Source organism: Rousettus aegyptiacus, unplaced genomic scaffold (assembly GCF_014176215.1).
Source record: "Rousettus aegyptiacus isolate mRouAeg1 unplaced genomic scaffold, mRouAeg1.p scaffold_m13_p_15, whole genome shotgun sequence".
In the NCBI taxonomy this organism is placed as follows: domain Eukaryota; kingdom Metazoa; phylum Chordata; class Mammalia; order Chiroptera; family Pteropodidae; genus Rousettus; species Rousettus aegyptiacus.
Window position 1 is genome coordinate 46,083,019 of NW_023416290.1, and position 23,322 is coordinate 46,106,340.

The 23,322-nt window shown below is 40.7% G+C and overlaps 1 protein-coding gene across 5 annotated transcripts in view; it reads left to right on the forward strand.

Moving 5' to 3' along the window:
* SLC30A8 (solute carrier family 30 member 8) overlaps positions 1-23,322 on the forward strand; it is a 121,316-nt gene that overhangs the window by 15,636 nt on the left and 82,358 nt on the right. For 4 of the 5 annotated variants that reach the window (XR_001596102.2, XM_016138176.2, XM_016138177.2 and 1 more), the window contains exon 1: positions 2,324-2,499. Coding sequence is in view for 4 of the 5 variants with exons in the window: in XM_016138176.2 (XP_015993662.2) it covers positions 2,330-2,499 (170 nt within the window). In the remaining variant the exon portion in view is untranslated. Of the gene's footprint in view, positions 1-2,323; positions 2,500-23,322 lie in introns of those variants that run through there. The other variant, XM_016138179.2, reaches the window with a different exon arrangement.

Sequence of the window (23,322 nt, forward strand, 5' to 3'; positions counted from 1 at the left end):
CATCGTCTTGAGTTTAAGTTCCCTTTCCTTTTTTTAGACAGAGGTTTTCAAACTCTGCTGTGGAACCTATCGCATCCTTTGGTGATGCTCCGGAGCTAGGAGTGGGTGGGCGGAGCGTAAGAGGAAAGTGCTCTGTGGGCAGAAGCAGCATGCCGGTGGGTTGGCTTCCCCCCACCGCACCCCGTAACTCAGAAAAAGCAGTGCCGACTCTACGAATGTTCTCACGAAATTTTGTTGAAACTAAATATTCTATCAAGAAACAAATACCATAGTGAGTATCGAAAAATTTTAAAAAGCCACTTCGAACAATGAGATAACAAGGCATATAACATGTAAGGTAGGTGTCTAAATGGTATTCCTTAGCCAGAGGAAGATTCTGGAAACAGACCACCTATCAAGCTGATAAGGAGAAAACTTTCCTTTAGCATGTGCATTGTGTGGTTGGGGAGGCAGGAAGGAGAAAGTTAGAAAAGAAGATCAGGTGAATTGAGTGTAATAAAACCACGGTCTTCCTTCTGGGGAAGCAGCTCCTCAACAATTGAATTCACTGTGGGCTGAGACATTGCGGATGAAGTCAGAGAACACTCGGAGGAAATCCAAATTAAATTTTCATTGGCATGATGGAAAAAATGGAAGAACTAGACTGCCATCCTGAGGCAGAAAGCTAGGGCTCAGTGATCGGAGTGTTGCAGAGTTTCTGTAGCTGGACGCGCCCTCTACTCTGGTGCCCAAATACCCACAAACCGTTCTATTTTCTTAAATAGTGATATCATAAAATTTATCTTAAAAACCAATGTGGGTACATGGTAAAACAATGAAAACAATTCAGAAAGGTCTACATGTGAAGTTGGGGTTGTTCCCAACTTCATATATGTATGTAAATATATACTATATAGAGAAAATATATTTTTATGTTTTTTTATTAAACAATATCTCAAACTTTTTTTTTATTCAGCTTTGATACATCTTTACTTCCACACATTCTAAGGAGTTCAAGTCCCACTTCCCTCGAGAATCTCTTTGACACTTGTAGCCACGTTAAAGTCTGCCCTGTACCTTATATAGACACACAATGCAACTGTCTTGAACTCACGCCTTCCTGACAGGAGAAGACACTGGAGGTCTCTACCCAAAAGGTCGCTTTATGGCAATGGCTGTGTTCTAGTGGTGGCACCAGTAACCATTAGCTGCGTGAAGACACTGGCTTTACAAGGCCTTTGGCTCTTCTACATGTGTATGACTCGTATGTACACAGCAGGTGCTTAGTAAATACTTACACTTTTTAAGTGCTGTCTGGGATGCAGGGGAGACTCTCCAGTGCCATTTTTTTTTTTTTTTTAAAGATGGATTTTGGATGTCCTCTAACCTTTTCTGGACCTTTCTAGGTCTTTTGGTAAACTACTTTTTTGTCCCCACTGGGGGAGATTAGGTAATGATGCTAACATTTCTGCACCAATATCTGAAATTCAAGTTTTACTGTTTTTTTCCCTCTGTATCACACAGCTCGTGCATGCGCGTATGCCCAGGGCCAGTCTACAGACAGACACACACAACTCCTTTTCTGATCACCGCTGCTTGCTGAGCTCGTGCCTTCTGAGGTCCCTGTAACCAATTCAGAACACAGACGAGCTCTTAGATATCACCTCACAGCCAAGAAGGAAGCAATTTGTGACCTAACAAGAGGGTTAACACCAGCTGGTCATAGCTTAGTGACTTTAATTACTGGAATTTCCATATAATGTCACCCCAAATGACATCTGCGTTGGAACTGAACGTGAGATTCCTTTTGGGTGAGCAAAATAAAACAGACCATGCAAAGCTCTGCTCTGTCTAATCCTCATGCCCGATGCACACGGACTATTTCTGGGACTGATTTCTATTTAACTAAGATGAGTTTTTTTTTAATCAAATTGCAAGATAAAATTGGCATTAGCTATTTTTAACTAGGAAGCAATATTTACAGTTGGAAAGTGAGAATGGAAAATACTTAAAAGATCAAAGAATTCTTCCTTGCCCACCCATGTCATTCTCTGGTTTAATTAACTTTACTCCCCAATAAATACTGGCCCCAAATGGATATGAAATGGATTTTATTTTCACAAACATGGTGAATTTGTTTTTATAAAGTCAAGTGCAAGCATTGATATAATTGCTGGAAGCCTGGTTTGATACACAAGGTGAGCTAACCCCTTTCACTCAGTGTGGTCCATGGACCTGCATCACCTGCAGCATCCAGGAGTTCATTAGAAGTGCAGAGTCTTAGGCCCTACACACAGACCTACTGTACTGCATCAGGATATGCATTTAGCAAGACTCTCAAGTTATATCTATGCACACGAAGATTGAGAACCACCCGCTCATAATGTTGCTTTTCTCCTTTAGGGCTTTCTCCCACAGAGTAAAGACCATCTTCCCGAGTAACATAAACGGAGGACCAGATCTGAGAAATCTCCAGCTGCACAGAGAGGAACGCACCATCCCACAATGCCTAACAGAAAGGTTTGCCGTTTGTTCTGACTGTTTTGTCGCCCTCAAACTCTGCACTAAGCTTCTTGTGAGGCTTCCAAAACACAGTGACTCCATGGAAAAATTAATCACGTAAAGATTTTCTAAGGCCTTTGGCAGCATAAGGAATTTCTCGTAGGGTTGAGGTGGGGCTGGAGGAGGAGGGAATCGTGACATATAACATGACAGCAAGGCATGTCTAAACTCTCGTCCAGACCTCATCGTTCTCATGGTTGGAAAAGTAATTGGTATGTAACGGATTCTAGGATCTGTCCTTAAGAACTTCTGACAGCTTAACAGACGAGAGGCTAAATATTTTGAGCAAAGAACTCGTACACATTGATTGCTTTATATCTTCGGTCTCGTGTGCTTTAGTGAGGAGTGAGTTGCTTCTGCCATCTCCAATAAGACATATTTCAGTTAGCATCTTCTCTCACTCCCCCATTAGTGTTTTCATTCAGGCAGTAGACAGCTGACGTGTTGGCTAATGAAGGAAAAGCAGACTTCCCAATGAACAGCTCTATATCATGAAAAAGTGAGTAAAGGGATGGCTAACCTAATTTCAGGTTATTAAAGTTTTCATCTCAAGCCTAATTCTCTGGAGTTTCACTCCTGGTTTATGGACAGAAATTTAAAGCCAGTGCATTTTATCATCTGTATCATTTAGCTCCCTTTTGACCGAAGCTTTACAATGTTCTCCTCAATTTCCATGAGAATGGATTTCACCTTTTATGGCATTCGAAGACAATTATGATGTCTTTATGAAAAATGATGTCACTCTGATGCCAGCAATAAAATAACAATGTCCTAATGCCAAGAAATGTATCATTATCAGTCATCTTTCAGCTTTTCTGGTTTTGCTTTGAAAATAGCAGAAAACCTTAAGAAGTTTAATTTGTGAGCTATCTAGAAGCAGGGTCACAGCACTTTACATCTTCCTTTGGTTGAATGCTCGGGAAATGGAGTAGAATTAAGTGACTCTCCCACTAACAGGCAGAGTTATTTGGCCAATGCCGAAATCATACAGGGTTTTGCAGACTCTCATGCATTTGTATGTATGAGGTGGGCCAGTGATGGGGACATGTACTCTCTGGTGCTGTTTGGTCTGGATCCACAGAATGCTGTGCTGTTTCATTACCTGCTTTTAAAATCCTGCTTTGAGTGTTGCCTTCTGGGAAACACAGAATCCCTGCTAAAGTGCTGGCCCAAAGTCCTCCTGGTTTCAGGAAGAGACAGAGGCCTGGGACCTCTTGGCTTCTTAGGCCCCGCTATGTTCTTTCGATAAGGCAGCTGAGACTTGGAGTAGGCTAAACAATAGTAGCTTTTGGAGGGTATTATTAATCAATTTATAGAGTGGCCTACTCTATATGAATCAACTTATAGAGATTTTACTTTATACCTGGGATTATATCAGGAACCTTACAGGATATTAAAGACATGTAACACAAGCTTTCTTTGAGTAGCTTATTTTTTGATTGGGGGGAATATGCTTACAAACAGGAAATAATTGGAAAATAAGCAGAATGTATAATTTATACTTCCAGTTAGCATAAATCCTGGCATAATTCATTTTAGTCGAGTTGTGATTTTGATGTCAGAAGTCATGGTCACTGAATGCAGACCCTCAGGGTAGGCTTTCACAAATGGGGAATCTGGATGGGCTGCAATGGTGGGGAGAAGCCTCTTGGCAGAGAGAGGACTTGTGTGAATTTGTGAGACAGAATTAGAATTGCATGAATAGAGAGATGCCAGAGAAGCCATCTTAAATCAGGTGCCAAGAATAAGTCACAAAAATAAAAGTAAACTGGCATATATCTGGAAAAGTGAGCTGCCTACTGCATGGGTTTGGGGGAAAGTACCAACTGAATGATAAAGGTGGTGGGTAAAGATAAGGACAGATTTTAGATTCTCGCTACTGCCAAGCAAAGGCATTTAAACTTGATCCTGAAAGCTATGTCATTCAGATATTTTTTCCCCTATAGAAAAACATAATACAGACGATATTGTGACACATTTCTATAAGTTACTCAGACATGTGAATGATTCTCCATAGTCTGTAATTATAATTCTCCTCCACTCCTGGTTGAAAATCATATATTGAAATTCAAGTGAATGAGAGGTTTCAAAATAAATTGGATCCATAGTTACATGAAAAAGAAAGTTCATTACTCATTTATGATAAAAATTTTCAACAACGTGAGTATAGAGAGAACATCCCTCAACATAAAAGCTGTAGCAATCAAAACAGTTTGGTATTGGCATAAAAACAGACACATAAATCAAAAGAACAAATTAAAGCATCCCAGAAATAGACCCACATATGTGTGGTCAATTAATTTACAACAAAGGAATCAAGAATATACAACAGGAAAAGCACAGTCTCTTCAGTAAATGGTGTCGGGAAAACTGGACAACCACATGCAAAAGAATAGCCCTAGACCACTATCTCACGCAATACACAAAAATAACTCAAAATGGATTAAAGACTTGAATGTAAGATCTGAAAAACATAAAATTCCTAGAAGAAAACATAGGCAGTAAGCTCCTTGATATAGGTCTTGGTGATGATTTTTTTTTTTTTTAAAAATCTGACACTAAATGCAAAAGCAACAAAAGCAAAAATAAACAACTGAGACATAATCACACTAAAAAGCTTCTGCACAGCAAAGAAGACCATCAACAAAATGAAAAGGCAACCTGCCAAATGGGAGAAAATATTTGCAAACCATCTCCTTGATAAGGTGTTACTATCCAAAACTACATTTAAAAATTCATAAAACTAAATAGCAAAAAAAAAAAAAAAAAAAAAAATCAACTAATTTAGTTAAAAAAGAAGACCTAAACAGACTTTTTCCAAAGAAGATATACAGATGGCCAACAGATACATAAAAAGATGCTCAAACCACTAATCATCAGGGAAATATAAATCGAAACTACAAGGAGGTATCATGTCATACCTGCAAGGATGGCTATTAGCAAAAAGATAAGAAATAATAAGCGTTGGTGATCATTTTAAGAAAAGGGAAGCCTTTTGTGGGTGTGTAAACCGGTGCAGCTACTATGGAAAAACACTATAGAGGTTCCTCGAAAGATCAAAATGGGTATTTATCCAAAACCACACTGATTTGAAAAGATATTGTGCACCCTATGTTCACTGCAGCATTATTTACAATAGGCAAGATATGGAAACGACCATATCTTGCAGAAATGGGTCAATGAATAAAGATGTAGCATCTATATATATATACACACAATGGATTATTCAGCCATAAAAAGAATCAAATCTTGCCCTTTGCAACAATGTGGATGGACTGAAGGGGGCATTATGCTAAGGGAAGTAAATCACACAGAGGACGACAAACACAGTGTGGTCTCATTTCCATATGGACTCTAAACCGCCCCTGCCCAAACAAAATGAAAACGAGCTCAAACTCATAGGAACAAAAACCAGATCGGTGGGTGCCAGAGGTAGGGGTGGAGTGGGGTAAAATGAGTGAGGGAGACGAAAGGTTCAAACTTCCTGTTATAAAATAAATGAGTCCTGGGAGTGTCATGCACAGCCACAGCGACTATTGCTAATAACCTGGCATTGCATATCTGAAGGCTGCCTAGAGAGATCTTCAAAAGTTCTCATCACTAGAAAAAACATCGTAACTGTGGTGATGGGTGGTAACGAGATTGATTGTGGTGACCGTTTTTGCAATGCATAGAAATATCAAATTTTTATGTTGTACACCTCAAACAAATATGTTGATTATACGCAATACAAAATAAATTTAAAAAATAAAAACAATCGGAGAGGAGGAATTAAGGACGTTTATGAGCACCCATTATGTGCTACATACAGATACTTGACACACATTTTCCCCCTCATGTTGTTAAATAACAGTTTCATTGAGGTAATTCACATACCATAGTGTTCACTTTTTAAAAGTGTCCAGTTTAGTGGTTTTTAGTGTATTCACATAGCTGTGCAACTTTCATCACTATCTACTGTTAGACATGTTCATTACCTCAAAAAGAAACCACCTGTATCAGCAGTCATCGTCACCTCCCCCACCTGCAGCCCCTGGAGGCCACTGATTGACCTTGTCTCCATGATTTACCTATTCTGGATGCACCATATTTAAAAAATCACATGAAATGTGACCTTTTGTTGACTGACTTAACTTAACACGGTGCTTTCAAGGTTCATCCATATTGTCGCGTGGACAGACATTTTTAAAACCTTACTACTATCTTACGAGCGAGGCATATTTTTGTGTTTCACTGATAAGGAAACTGAAAAGTTAAATGCTTTGCCCAAGGTCTCACGAAGTTAGCAGAGAACTATTCAGACCGACAGCCCTCTCCGTGGTTCAGCCATTTCCACCAGGTCGCGTGGATTCTCGAATGTCTCAGAATTCACTACACAATTTTTAAGTTGAAAAATACAATGCCTTGTCGTGCGCCAGAGTTAGCAAAATCTTTTTTTCTTCCGGCCTTTATGCTCGCTGAAGATGTATCTAAGTCCCAGATCAGGGAAACTGGTCTATCCCATGACAACCCGCTACTTTTGAAATTGTGAGCGCAACTCAAAACACACACACACAACTCAGACAACTCGACACAACTCGAACAACTCAAAACGGAAAGCACACGCATTGGCGCTGCCTGTTTGCTGCAGCACAAACGAGCAGCATCACTCAGATTCTTCCCTGCGGGAGAGAATTCTGTATCTCAGACCAGTGTGTATTGAGAAGGAAACTCAAGTGAGAAAACAACAGAATGCGCAGAAACGGCCTTAGTTCATCAGAGTAAATCATCACGCAGCTGAAACACGGTGAAGCCCGCGGGCACCACAAGCGCGAGCCACAAACACAGTCAGGATCTCCTCGTCCCGTCCCCGTCCCCGTCCCGTCCCAGTTTGGGACTCAATCTGATAAACGTGAGTTATCAAATCCAGTAGCCAGTACCTTTATCCTTAATGGCTTGATTCTTAGGGCCCGTGTATCTTCGCCTCCAAAGTATCGTAACGCGCACATCTTCAAGATGCAGGCCAACGTAGTCCACCGGCCCTCGACCAGTAGCCTCAGTGCTGGGAGCGTCCCCCAAACAGAAACCGCCGTGTGTTTCTCCTTAAGAGCAATCACGTCAGGAGGGCGAACGATGGGTCCCTCCAGGCTGGCAAAACAGAGAGCAAACTGTATACATGCTGACGTTTTAACTCTCAAAATAAGGAGTTGGCTGCATTATTATGAATTTTTAAAAATTAAGCGAAAGTTGATTGCTTTTAAATGGTCTGACAACTCTGCCTGTGGTTTTAAACTAGCAAAATCAGATGATGGCACAGTCAGCCAGCTGTCTAGAGGAAAGAAGATCAGATCTTTAAAAACCGGCACCAGAACACAGCTGATCTTAATTCACCAAAGAAGGTCACAGCTGACTCTTCTAAAGCTTGTAATTACAGGCAACATTAGACTTTGCATCACATTGCATAGGTAACTAAATCACATAAAAGAATAAAAAAATATTAGAAAGTAAGAGAAGAAGTATAAGGACTACAAATAGGTAGCCAAAATGAAATATTTCTTAAAATTAAAAAACAGAAAAAAGTTCACACATTTCAGTATGATTTTCGTTCTATCATTAGCTCAATAAGTGTTGATGACGTGCCCTCATGCTATAGGGGAAACTAAGTCAAGTAGAGACCCGGCTCTCTCGGGGAGCTTATATTTTTAGGGGTGGGGAGATAGACTGATTCATCAACTGGTTGTTGTTATATAACCAAAATTTAGGGTGTTATGGGAGCCATGTGAGGGTCATCTCATCAGAACTTGGCCTTGAGAATGGACAATCTACCAAAGAAAATGACGCCTAGACTGAGGACTGGAGAATGTAGTAACATTAGCCAAGTGAAGAGATGGACAGGAGAGTTTCTGAAAAGCGTGCAGCTGCACATGCAAAGGTCAGGAGGCCAGAGAGCATCTGGCGGAGGAAGCACCGTTGTTTGGGAGCTTCTGTCGTAAGCAACAAGGAGTCATTGTGGAAGAAAGACCATGAAAACGGTAATGTTGTCCATTTATTGAACGAGCAACTAAAACACACAAGTGAGGCCGTTTGTCCTCATTAGGTGGTGGTGTTATTACTTGAAAAAAGGGCAATTGAACAATCCAGTCATAGCGCCTTAAATCCAAGAGGCAAATTTATAACTTTAAAATATACCAACCAGTCCTGAGAGGGTGGTAACAGCAGATGATTCGTGTTCAATAAACAAACAATTTGATTTGGAATAGAAAGACCAAAACACATCCCAGGGAGATGGCTGCTTCCCTGCAGCCTGTCGGCAGGTCAGCTTAGCATGCACATTGCTCCCGATGGTACCCAGTGTGGTTTGCAGAGACGAGGTTTGCCTTTGGGGTATAATTATTTGGCCTACTTAATAGAAATCTCAGACAGGTCAAACCTTGAAATAGGGCTCTCTCTTTTTAGCAGAGCTTGAACAAAAGGAAACTTAAAATCAATTAGAGGGAAAGAGGAAACCTATTTCTGTCCTTTTGGAGACAAAAGATGTAACACAATTGGTTAAAATTCAAAGAGAATAAAATTCTCCTGGGGTGGGGGGAATATTTCTGCAGGAAAGGAGAGCATATGCTTCAAATGCAGGCCTGTGCTGCCATCTTGTGTTGGGAAGGCGTCTTGCACCGCAGGACCAGCTGGTAACCGCCTGCTGTTTCAGCTGTGCTCCTTATGGCTCCATCAGTGAGATGCATTAAACAAATACGAGGCAGAGAATCCAACGGGGGATTTAACACGTCGTGGTCTGCCAGGAATTCATTTCTCTACTGACAACATTGCCTTCTTCATCCTTTTCCTTCTTGAAGAGGCAAAATTTCACTCTTTCATCAGTCTGATTGGGAGCCAGCCCAGCCTTGATGGAGCCACAGGTTGACCTTACAAAGCATGTGGGAGGGCGGCAGTTTGGATCATTAACCTCACTCTTCCCTTGTAGGATGATCCTAGTGTGTGCACTGTACCTCCTGAGGGTACTTTTTTTGCAGCCTGGATGCAGGAAAGCTGAAGTGCTCCATCAACAAAGTCATGGAAGAATATTTCCAGCTGTCTCCCCATCAAGCTCACCTTTCACTGTCCTCATCCTATATTTGAAAGATGTGCACCTAGCCAACCAGTTAGCATGATGATCAAACGATTACTGTATTGCCTGTTTGGTATCACTCACAGAGGTCCCTGATTGCCAAGTTAGTTTTTAGTTATTGGGAAATGGCAAACAGAACCAGCCTGGGTTAATATCATTCCAGCCAAAAGGGAAGAGGTCTGATGCTCTGGCAGCTTGTGCAAATGTATTGTGAATAAACAAGCAGTATCTGTTAGGCTTTGAAAATGCTGAAAACAAGCCGCCCACTCCCACTCCCATCTTTGAGGACCCAGGTTGGAACCTGTGACCTAGGCGGGCTGACTCCAGGCACCTTCGGGGCAGAAGCACAACACACACTCTGCTCTCAGCAGCAGCTCTTTTAAAACGCGGCCAGTGCAGGGCTATGAAACGAATAAACATCCACGAGACAAGCCATCTGTTTGTTTGTTTTTTGTTTAACATTTGGACACTAACGTGACCCTGAGCTCACAGGACTTTTCAGACCAGCCGATTCTCCAAGCTCGCTGACACTGTCTCTTTATGCCTCAGGTTTTTTACCCTTCTTCCCTTCTTTTTACTTTTTTTTTTTTAAGCCAACAGAGGAAAATAATCCATAGAATTAACACTAGTTTAGTCTGTGCTGTCAACATCCCTGTGGCTGATGACAGCCACAGAGGGCAGGATCAGAGGGAGATATTGGGAAGGTCCATCCCTGCATCCTTTCCAAGGCTGGGTATGCTGGGAGAGGCATGAAGGAAGGAATAATTTCAGACCTTAGCCTCACAGTATACTCCAGACTCTGGGACTGAGGCTGCAGCTAACTGGGCTGAGCTACTCAGAATTAGAGAGGCAGCCCCTCCATGAGCGATTTGATGAGCCTTCCACTATTTCCGTGAACATTTCCCTCATCATTACACTTACTCCTATGTGCTTTTCATCTCCCTCTCTGATGCTCAGATAAATACAAAAAACATTTTGTATTTGAGAATGCGAGTTAAACTCTCAGTACAAATAAGGCAGATAGAATGTACCTGGCGGTCAAAAATTATTTAACTTAATACATAAATTAATGAATGGATAAGTGATGAGATGAATGAATAGATAATTGAGAAAAAACAACTAGTATTTATTGAGTGCTCAATCAAATCTCTTTTGTTCTACTCAAGATACCCATATAAAAAAGGAGGCTATTCTAAGGATCCTCATAGATTGGAATGGGATCAGAACAGAAAGCTCAGAACTGAGGGAAAGTTGCATCCTTTTCTCAAGACCTTTATCTTTTTTCTGCATGTCTGCTTTATTCTCCTTTTTCTACAGCTGCCTTTTTTAGTCTCTTTATGTATTTTCTGCTTGCTCAAAAATTATGTCTACCCATGATTTTGGCTCTCCTTGCCATCAGAGCCACCATTTTTACTTTCTCCTTCATAGCTCACAATTTCAGCCTCCCCTTTTTCTAAATCTAAACTCCAGAGAGAAGAATTTGATCAGCCTAAATTGCTATTTTGTTTATTTGTTTTTGAGCCAGACCAATCGATGATGGTCGCTGACTAGCCTATGCACTGTCTGCTTTGGGGTCAAGTAACGAACTCAGTCCAGTCATTGTGGATGAGTGGAAGGTTGGATCCCGTACGACCTTCATGCACATTAGGAGGATGGGTACAATAAGCATGTCTGGCAAACTCCTGGATGCCAAGTTCTGATGAAAGTACACTTCCATTTGACATGCACAGTCTTCTCCTGTTTAACCTTCACAATGAGCTATGAGTGTAGCAGAGTATCTCTGCTTTATGAATGAGGGAGCCGAGGCTCAGCCAAAAGCAACTTGCTTGAGACCACAGTGCTATTAAATGATGGGTCCTGGGCTTGACCCAAAGCTCAAGTTCTATCCCTAATTCCTCCCCAAACTAGAAGGGATGTGAATAATATCTGTAAAAATTCTTTTGGGTCCAACATGATCTAGGAGGTTCAGAAGCTGAGAGCTCCTCTGAGAATATGATTTGGCAGTTTCAGGGTGACTGACATCAAGTCCCAAGACCAACGTGTAGAATGACCCTAGAAAGCACTACATATAGTCCCTCGCTACCTTTATGACTAAGAAGTCAGAAGGATCAGGCTCGAGAGTAGATCTGCAGGCCACAGACCTTAATGGCTCATTTGACCTTGGTAGAGAGTTCTCTCCCAAGGATGGTCATACTGCATATGTTCAGTGGGATTGACCAACTTGGAAAGAACTAATCAAATATATTTATCATATTTGAGGTCAAGAGGCCAGAAAATGGATGATTATTAGATGACTGGGTTGGAAGGGGTGCTTGGGAGAGAGGAGAAAGGACTAGAATGGCATTTAGATATCTTCTTTTCTCATATTCTCCTCTTATATCCTTAAGATTTTATTTCAAGTGCTTTAATTGCCATAATTGTTCAAAAATACATCTTTATGTACCTATTGTGGTAACACTTTATGCTTTCCAATCTTCTGTTGAATTGCCTTATTTATCACTAGGTCCTGCTGATTATGATTATTTTCAATGTCTTAAAAACAGCCTGACCTTATTTTTCCCTTCTTTTTCTGTCTAGCTTAGTAGGATGGCTCAATATATTGTATATATTTGAACAAAAATGCTGACCGTTATGTCCCCACTGTGTGACTAAGGGGCTGGCATGGTTGTTCAACACGTATTTATTGAGTGAATGAATGCAATAAATCTTCAGCCTAAAGCATAATGTTCATTGCTAAAAATAAGACTTTGTTATTCCAAGATCATTACCCTTGCAACATTCCCTATTGGATTAAAAAACAATCTGAGTTTCATTTCTTTGGCAGGGTGAGCATGAGCATTGCAAAAAGAGAAATAAATCTTGATCGTAACACGCTGCCTTCATGGCCATAGTTAAATTCCCACCAATGTTGGCCTTAGCAAAAGTTTAGAAAGAGGGCTTTTAGAAATACATGCCTTAATTTAAAAGACTGGAGATTATTACCTATTAGAATCATAATAGATAGCTTCATGGAATTTTAGGGCGAGTTAAATAAGATGACAATGAGGACTTTGAAAAGTCACTAAGTAAATGAAAGGTATCAACGACATAGATGATAATGATAACCCCAAATAGGAAGATTCTGGGGGAAAGGTAGCATTTCTTTGTACTCCTCAAATGAAAATGTATAGAGCCATATTTCCAACCTGTCTCTCTTACCTCAACCTCCAGTGGTGTCTTAGCTGTCCTGGTGGTTACTACACAATGCTGTCTACATGTTGGCCACTTGTAATTTATAGAATTCTCCCAATAATCTTACGATGTAGGTATGTACATAGTTATAGAAACAAATGAAGAGATTCTTTAACTATTCCTAGGTTGCAAATAGCATGTTCTGTAGGCCCTAGGTGCTAGGCTACCATCTCGGTGATAATAATATCTGCATAAATTCTGCAGGCAAAGCCCCTAAAAGACTCCCTTTCTATCCAAGGAGGGTCCAGCTACATTCATTGCAATTTGGAGACTGCAAAGTTCCACTTACCATTTTCAGAGCTCTAAGGAATACATCAGTTATTTGAAAGCTTTGAAAATGCTTTTACAAACTGCCATCTTCTTTACCGATGGCCTGATGTGTGTTCTCAAGTGGGCACTGTGCCCTTTTCCTTCTGAAGACACAGAATAAATCCTTTAAATCACTTAATAAAATGATAGGTCTCTTTATCAGAATAAGCAGGAGCCCACCTTCCCCACTAGGAAATGGCTTTTCCAGAAGCGAGAGCTGATGTATAGCTGCTCATGAGGATGGCCCACAGCGATTAAGAAGAGCAGGTCCACTGTCACTCAGAGAGGCGGCACCATGTGGCGGCCCCCGCAAGCTGCCTCTCTCGCTCTAAAAAGCAATCTTCATGATATATTGGGATGCTTCGTAAGGGATCTATTTTCGAGTGTTTCAAGTGACCCTGGTTTTTGTCTTTTTTTTTTTTCTTTTGTCACCGTATCTTTTTAGTTCAGTATTTCTGTACTAAAAGAGAGTGAAAATGTCAGGACCTTGCGCGAATTGTACTGACTTGACCCTTGGAAGGCAACAGAATGCTCTCTTCCAGATCATTACTTTTTATTACCCTCCCTGCCACATCTCTTAAAGGAGGGGGAGCGGCTGCATGGTGCACGGCGTGTCCCCCGGCTGAAAGGGCCTGTGGCCTGACCCTGCTTTGTCACGTCTTGATGGGTGTGTTTATCCTCCGCTCAGTCGCTTGAGCAAATTTGCTCTCAATGGAGCAGAAGCCTTGGTGGCAGCTAAGCGGTTCCCTAAGAGTCAGGTTGCAATTAACCATGTAAATGAGAGCGGGCGAGAGCTTGGATTAATGGAAACCCATTTGGGAACCTCTCTTCCACCGCCGATTTCTTGCCAGAGGAGTTAGCAAAGAGCAAAACAGAACGCTGGAGGTTTTACCTATCCTCCTGCCTGCTCCTTAGTAAAAAGGCTAATAAAGTCACAGGTCAATGAGGAAAGCAGGAGGAGAAGGTGGTCAGTGGGCAGACTTGAAGGACAGATTCTAGTCGATCTCTGCAGACAGGTTGTGGCATGACCTTGGATGAGTGACCTACATTCATATGCTCAGTGTTCTCTTGTGAAATGGTACTAAAATTACTGATAAACTGGTTTCCGATACCTGTGGATAATTATGGATGGAAGATTCAGAGAAAAGACACAGTATTCTTGCTAAATATGAATTTCGGTGTGGTCAGAGTATAAACCCAAAAGATAATTTGATTAAAAAGTAAAGACAGAAGGAGGGGACATGGTTTAGGATTGCTAGGATAAAGAAGGAGCCAAGAGGAAAGGGAGAGATTATGAAGTCACTCCATTACTACCGTTTTATAATTTTGTCAAGATTGTCCCGACCTATCAGAATGATAGTTCAGTAGGCCAGGTACCACCCCCTTGAGAATGTTTGTGAAGTTTATTGGACTGTTTTGGTTATTACAATGAACAGGAAGCTCTTAATGGATTGGGGCAGAAATACAACAAATCCTGTGATGTATGGGACAGTCCTGCCAAAAAGGAATTGTCTTGTAATCATCTGACCTTTAGATGTCCATCTAGACATTTATTAGATGAAGAAAGCCTATTTATCTATCTAAGCCTTGGCACTAAATATGTTATTAGCACGATACATCTTTTTTTTTTTTTTGCACAGTTTTAATATACTAGATGCTGAAAGAACATCCCATTTCATCTTGTTCAGAACATCATCAGGATTTGTTTATTTCAGAAAATTACATCACCAAAAATCACCAAAGGCAACGCTACTTGTGATGTGGAGCTGCCAATATTACAGGCTCGTGGGTGAGCCGGGCCGACGTGGTGGGTTCTACGGAGAAGTGCAAGCTTCTACCTATTTCATTTAATCTCCCAGTGTCAATGCCTCCTGGCTATTACTTTCTGAAGAGAAATGATTTTATTATAAATTCTTTTCCTTTTTATTTCTCTTCCATGTGATAGTTAAATCATTTTATTGATTTTTAAAAACATTGTGTGTGTAGGTTGGTTCTATTATCTCTGAATTTCATTTCAGGGACATTAAAGGTGTGGTCAGCCTTCTTCTCTGAGTGTGCAGTTGTGCTTGGCCATGGTTTTCCTCACTTGCTAAGATTTTTCTCTCTTTGGGATTCAATACTCATTTCCTATAATCTGGCTTCTGTCCACACTGATCCAGTCACAGAATCATGTCTGTGTATATTTAAACCCCACTGATAGATGGGATTCTAGTTTCCTCTCTGTCTCATGCAAATAAGGATGCAGACAGAACACAGAGGCAGTATTACCATACCCACATTCTAGGATGTCTGAACCTTGGCCCCTAACCCAGACATTACTGGAACTTCTGTTATAAAAGGCTCGATTAGCCCCGCTGAACAAATGTAGAAGTCAAGGCACCAAGAAGTTAATGACTTTCCCAAGGCCTCACAGAAAATCAATGGCAGAACTGGCATTGACCTCCATTCTGTCGGAAGTTGAAATTTGCTCAGTTCTTTCTACCATGACTCACACCCGCCCATATAAAGGTAATGAACTCATTGTTAGCACATAGCAGTGACTTAATGATGAGAATGACAGAAATAATTGCCCACACTTGCATGCGCAGACTTTTAATGTTTTAAAATGAACTTGAAAACTATCATCATATTTGATCCCTCCTATAAATGTGAGAAGACTGAACAAGTGTTGGTACCCATGTTAGAGAGAAGAAGGTCTTTCAGAGTTATACAAATGAGCACTCGGGGATAGGTGAACCTGAACTAGAACCTAAATCTCTGGATTAACTCTGACCTTACGCTCTTCCCACCATATTGCACTAAATATCCATTATAGATATGGACATTTTAAATAAAAAATAATAAGTCATGTTCAACATACGCTTAGTGTAGGCCAGTGGTGCTAAGTCATTTACCTACGCCATCATTTAACCTTCAAAGAACTTTGTGGGGTTGAGACCTCATTTTGCAGGTGAGGTAACTGTGAAGAGCAAATGGTGTGAAGTTTTTAATAGTATTCAGTTCTTCATAGTCAATGTGTGAGCAGAGAGAACACCAAAATCCTCGCCTTACTGCGCTGAGTAGCACTCAACAGGTTTCTAGCTGTGATTTGTAAGAAATTTTTTGTCCATTTTATCATGGTGAGATGAGAATAATGGAAGGGAAGGGTTAACATTATCAACGCTATATACTATTTAGATGTGAAGTATTCCTGGAAAATGGTAAAGGATTGCAGAGAGTAAGAAAAATAGAGTTGTAGGCAGTGTCAGAAAAATCTGTTTTCAACAGTTTGATAAAAAGTGTCAGCTACCAAATCTCATGTGGATTCTGTAGAGCATTTTATTCAGAGCCCTTAGATTTATGCTACTTTTTTTACTTACCTCAGATTCTCTCAAAATATTTTGATGAGGGAGAGAAAATGGCTTCTGGTATAAAAAGGGCAGACCTCGATCTCCAGTTCAAGGACCTTGAAATTCAGTCATTAGGAGACCGTGCTCTTTACCATCACTGGACCTTAATTTGGCCATCTGTGAAATGGGGTGGATAAAACTGAGCTACGGAACCACTTTGGCATAATGAGCTTCAATCAGTGCTTGGAAATGCCTGGTCACCCGTCCCTCTCCCGGGAGCAGAGCTCAGAAGACTAACGCAGGAGAGCAGAGCTGACAATTTTCAGATGGGGTCGGTGTGTGACCATTTCCTTCTACCCAGTCTGCTCTCTAATTGCAACAAGATGATAGAGAACAGAAAAGCTGTGGTGTGAGAGCCCAAAGGTTCTGCATCGTGGATAGAAATCTCCTCGGTTATATGCTTGTGGAGTGCTCAGCTTCAAATCCCTATGCCCTTACTCTTAAATTACAGCTACTGAAGGAAATCCTAAATTGGCTCCTCCAAAGACAGCAGCAGGTGCTGGGCTGCATAGCATGACTTTTAATATCAGCGGCGGCAATCACAGCACCAGCAGGCTCCCCTGTCCAGCTCCTTTTAGGATGTCATTTTGATTTAGACTCCAAATGCCATTTAACATTTGCATTCTTCATGTGCTATTTCTCTGATTAGTGTTTCTTTTCTCTATTCTGTATATTCTCACTCCAAATGTGATCATTATAGATCCAGTTCAAGAGAACTGGCAGTTATTTGAGCATCCCAGATGAAGTGATGAAATAAGGGGGAAAAAATTAAATGACTACTAATATAATGAACGTATGTATAGAGAATGTATCTATATATGCCTTTGAGCAAGGACGTATACTAGGGTCTGGGGTACTAAGGTATTAGAAAGGAGAATAGAGGAATTCTATGTATACTTGTTCATTATTAAAATGTAGATCAGTTACCCAGTAATCAAATATATATACATATGTTCTAATATTTTCCTATGTTGGCTTCCTAGCTGCAGCTTAAATTTTCCTTCAAAAAGGTAGATGTCAGATTTCCTTTTTTCCTGTAAGCATTACTGGCAACTTATCAAACAGACCAGGGAATATAAACACAATGCAATTGAAAGCTTTTTATTTGTTGAATGTTTATAGTACCATCATCTATCTGAAAAGATTGGTTCCTGCCCTTAGGGCCTAATATAGTCTAAGTGAGATGGACAAGAAACTTCAAATATAAGTTACCTAAAAGGAGAAAAAGGAGAAGGCTGCTAAATTTCAGGTGAGGAGGGAAACAATGAATGCAGTGGAGGAAAGTCTGTACAGCTCCTTCTGCAACAGAGGGTGAGAGGTGGGTTCGGAGGAGGAGGCTTTGGATCCAAGTCTGATTGGAGGCAGATGAAGGTCAAGTACAAAACTCTGACCAAGAGAAAAGATTAAAGCTCAACAAAGGAGAAAACCAATTTCTTGTCAAGTTTAAGCCAGAAATAAAAGGCCAGGAGATTCTAGCAACTGTCTGTTTTCTCAATGTGTCCATAGCAGTCAGGTCCAGAGTGACATAGATTAAAGAAAGGTCAAGGTCAATTAGAGGACCTCTTGTACATGATGCAAGGATCACACCAATTCTAATCCTCTCCACTCCCAGATGCATACACACGCGGGCGCACACACACCTACACACCCACACTCCCCACACACACCTCTGCCACCCAAATTTACTTATTCAGTCACTAAATATATGTAAGCATTTGCCTTATTAAAATATTATCAGTCTCTATGGAGTAATAGTGCACTGTCCTGATATAGGTCACTAGATGTTACTAAGATCTTTATTAGTTAGAACTCATTTCCTGACCTTTAGAAATGTATATCCATGCTATTCTGCGCCAACTTGCCATTACTATGTACAAAGAGTCCTTAAAACAGAAAAAGCTGGGAAGATGGTCTAGAGAAGCCTAAGAAAAACTACCTTTCATTTTTACCAAAAGCTCTGGAAATGTGAAGTAGAAATAGCTAAGAGCTAAGAAGAAGGAAAATAACATACTTCTTAGATATCTGCTGGACAGGGATGATCCTAGCCATACACTCCCTGAGGAGCTTCAGCCCCAAGCGGGAGGGGTGGGTAATAAAATGAGTCAGTGCAACAGCTCCATCATTCTTAGCCCGAGTCAAGAAGAAGACTCGAAAATCAAGGCTGAAAAAGGAGAAGGGATTAAGAAGTATAAATCTGTATTTACCAAATAGTCACGTGGATGTAAAGTATAAAGAAGTCAGTAATATTGTAATGACTATGTATGGTGTTAGATGGGTACTAGATTTATTGGGTTGATCGCTTTTTAAGTTATATAAATGTCTAATCACCATGTTGTACACCTGAAACGAACATATTACATGCCAACTGTAATTGAAAAATAAAATATTAAAAAAATAGAATTAAGGCTGAAACAAATGAAGAAGGGTCTGGAGACTTGGATAATCTAGATGCTCTTCTTGATGATCTGGATAGTTCTGACTTTTATAATAATTCCATGACCATAAATGGCAGCAATCTGGGGACCAAGTAACACGTTTCGACAAAGTAATTCTCAGTATCTGAGAAGTCCATACTCTAGTTTCTGTAGTCCATTCAATTGTCAGCCCTATTTCTGTTGACTTTAGCCCTCTAGGGAAGCGTATCAGTACTTTCCCCATATTACAAAAGCATGTTTTCACATGATGGTGTGACCAAGGACCAATAAAATTAATACTGTCTAGAGGAACTCTCAGGGTATTTCTGGAGTCCTTGTTCTTCCAATCTCCTCCCCTGGTTTCCATCACTGTTATCCAACATGGTGCTAAACAGTGAGCACTTTCTTAGCCATACCCGCGGCTTCCACCTCAGTGCTCACTTTCTATCACTACAGTGGTAGTTTTGATGGAAAAGACTTCTGGCCAAAGTCAGGGCTCTGTATCATGGACGCCTTTACCATTCCCAGTCACTTTGCAGGGCATGGATCTGTGTAGTTATCCTCCCTAAGAAGCACCATCCTTATCTCAAGAGGCTGGGTAAGTCCCAGGAGCAGCACGGCATGGTTCCACCCCCTCCCCCATTCCCCTCCCCCCCCCCCGCCCCTACCACACACCCTGGGCATGGCAAGCCAAAGACTGCAGGCAAAGAATGAAGCTTAAGTCGAGACGTGGTGCAACAGAGCCAAACTAAAGTTTGTGGAGGAGAAAGTCCTTGTCAATGCAAACCCACATATAGTTTTTGCATTTAGTCTGGGGAGGAGGTGGTGTCGGAGGCCGTTCATGAGACCTTTGGGGAAGATAAAATTTTGTGGTTCTTTGGTTTTGTTTCAGATACTCTTCTCCCATGTCATGTGCAATGTTCATTGCTAGGAAGAATGGATGTCTATATCTAGATGTTTCTAAATGTAGGGAACCATTGCTATAGAGTGAGGGAACCAGAAATTCTTGTCAGACAACATGGCCTAGAGATTCAGTAATAATTCTGGTATCATACTGTGTGATTTCAAAACCAAGTAATTTCAACTTTTGAGCTACAGACAGGTTCTATTTATAGAATGAGGATAGCGCTGTATCAGAAGTTAGCAACCTATGGCCCATAGGTCAAATTCAGCCTACCTCCTCTTTTTGTATGGATCATAAAGTAGAAACACACACACACACACACACACACACACACACACACAACATATATATATATATATATATATATATTTAAATTCTCACATGGTTGCAAAAAATGACATTTTGCAATATATAAAAATTAAAATTAGATGAAGTTCCAATTTCAGTGTCCATAAATAACATTTCATTGGAATACAGACACATTCATACCTTTTCACATTATCTATGGTTGCTCTTGTGCTACAAAGGTAAGTTATTGAGACAAAGTGGTGGAGACAAAGACCACATGTCCCACTAGCCTAAAATATATACTATTTAGTCCTTTATAGATACAGTTCTGCCAATCCCTCCACTATACTTTCTTTGCCTTACTTAAAAACCAGTTGTGGGAAGAAAGGCCCAGAAAGCCTGTGAAAGAATTTTTCATACTATAGAACACTTACAACCCTGGGAAATAATAATAACAATAATGATGACGATGATAGTAATAATAATAATATTGTTTTTACATTGGAATTATATTTATGGGAGTCTGAATAGCCAACAGTTAGTCATGACTAACTGATCCCTAAGTAATTTGACTCCGCAGACTTTTAATTGACTGGATGGATGCGTTATTAGTTGAGAGATGAGAGAAAAGGACTGCTGTAATTAACTTGGCTGCCATGAAAGTTGCTCCTTCAAAAATACAGCCAAATCGTAGCCTGGGAAATGCATTTATAAGACAGTGCATATTAACAAAAAAAAAAACTGAGAATAATAAGCTGCATTGATTTAGAAGAACATAAGAAAACATCTGCTCTTTGGTTGAGATTTTTCCAAATGGGAAATCCTAGTTTAAAATGCAGTAAAAGCAAGTTGCTTAGCTAGAATTCATGGAGCATCTACTATTTACAAAGTAATGAGCTGTGGAAAGAATCATGCAATTGGCACATCTTGTCTCAGGCAGCCCTTTTTGCCTTGAGGCCACTTCTTGACATTCCCACGTCCCTACCCATGAATGATATCATGACTGAACTTCTGGGCAAAAGCCCAGTTCTTGATCTTTCTTCAAGCCCATCAGTTTAGTTGGATGATAGACAGTTGTGATGGATAAATCCTAACAGAGAGGTTGAAATTCTATTGCAAAAGTTACTTGAGTGGCAAGACAAAGTGTGTGCCTAATTCCAACAACAGTGAGGTGTGTTAAAGTTTTACAACTAGAGATGAGGAAGGAGATTGGGGCTGTTTTTAAGGATGATTAATCTGGTAGCTGTTTGTAGGATGGACTGGAATGGGTGAAGGCAGAGAGATTAATGGGGAAGTTTCCCCAGGAGGTTAGACAAAGCAATGAGGCTCTGAACTAGTATGGATGCAGAAAGAGAGGACAGACATGAGAAGCAGTGCAGAAGCAATTGATTAAAGGTGGGAGCTAAAGAAGAAGAGCTTTGAGCTACAAACCCCTTCAATGGAAGCAGGGAAATTAGGAGGAAGAGCTGGTATTGGAGGAGACTGTGAGTTTGGTTTTGGTTATGTTGAACTGAAAGTATCAGCAGGGCATGCAGACTGAGTGGTCCAAATAGCAGATGGAGATGTTCTAGAGTCCAGAGCCCACTCTCCGGAGATAGTTGTAGAGATGAGAAAGGAGAAGGGAGTTTGCATTGAGCTCAGATGCCAACTGCAAGAGAGGAAGAAAGTGAGAACAATCTAGAAAGCCAGAGAAATATTTCAGTTTCATCTTCAAAAACATGATGAACAAAGGAAAGGACAAGTGAGTAATATTAGTACTAGGCAGAAAGAGAAATAATGTTGGAGAGTATGGCATGGGACATGGAAGGTGTTCATAAATTATCACATATTTTTCAGAGAGATGTGGGAAGTAGCTGATGATGCTTATTTGAGCTTACAGGAGGATGCCACATGGGTGTGAATGACTCTGTAGCTGACACCTACTGAGCAGACTATTCTGCCTACCAACAGGGATTTACAGTGTGATCTCAGGGGTATAGGTAATACCAGCAATTACCAAGGAGGGGTCAGTTCAGCAGGGGTGATCATAGGACACCGATCAAAGAGAAATGACAGGACACAGATTTTATCCTTTGATGCCAGCAGGATGAGTCATCACCAGGCAGTAAAAGGACACTACACCAGTGATCAAGGTAGCGAGAGAAGAACACAAGGATCTATGTGTGGTAAATTGATACCTTCTCACCCTGCCATCTGGAGGCCATGTGAGCCCTCCTTTCCCACGACCCAACGAGTCTGCCAGTATCCTCACATGTACCAATCAATGTCAATGAGATGCACTGTGGCTTGTGGTAAGATCCCTGGAAAAATGCATACTGTTTTCCCTTTTGGTACTTTGGGCAATGAGGAGGAGACTGCCCTGGACTTCGAGAGGGTCACCTTGTGGAGCCTGGAGGTGAAGCCAATGATTCAGAAAGGAAAAGCTGAGAGATAAAGAGAAGCGAAGCCTTCATAACATCTTTTGACCTCCCGCATCTAGTTTTGTTTGAAAACTTCCTCAACTGTACCTTAGTCAACTAAGGCAATCAACGATTTTCATGCTCAGCCAGCTGGAGGGCTGTTTTTGTTTGTTTGTTTGTTTGATGTTTGTTTTATTTCTTTGAGAGTCCTCACTCTCCCTCTGTGACTATGGGAAAACTATGTAATCTCTCAATTATATAGGACGTATTTTTTCTTTCATTCATTCATTTATTCACTCATTCAATACATAAAACTTAGGTGCACATCAACAAGCATCATTCATTCATTATGTTCAGAACATGTGTAATTGAAGAGGGTGGCATGTGTGATTCTCTCTGAGAAATCCCAGCTTCAGTCTCCGCCTGTCGTACTGACTTGGGTCACATGCCCATCCCTGGATCAACCACTATGGCCAGGAGAATGTGATGCTCTAACTGACAAAGTCAGATCATGTGATTTCTAATTCTTTTAAGTTTGCAAACAGATTGGCTTTCAAGTTTAACAAGAACCCACTTTAACAGCACAAAGGAAGTCTATACAATGTAAAGTGGCCGTCCACTCTGGAGGACTCACATTTCTTTGATATCCCGAAAATGCAGATGCCTACAGACAGTGTCATCTGATGAAGCTTTTTGTTGAAACTTTGAAAATGTTAAGCAATCATTCTCTAACTTTTGGGGACTGCAT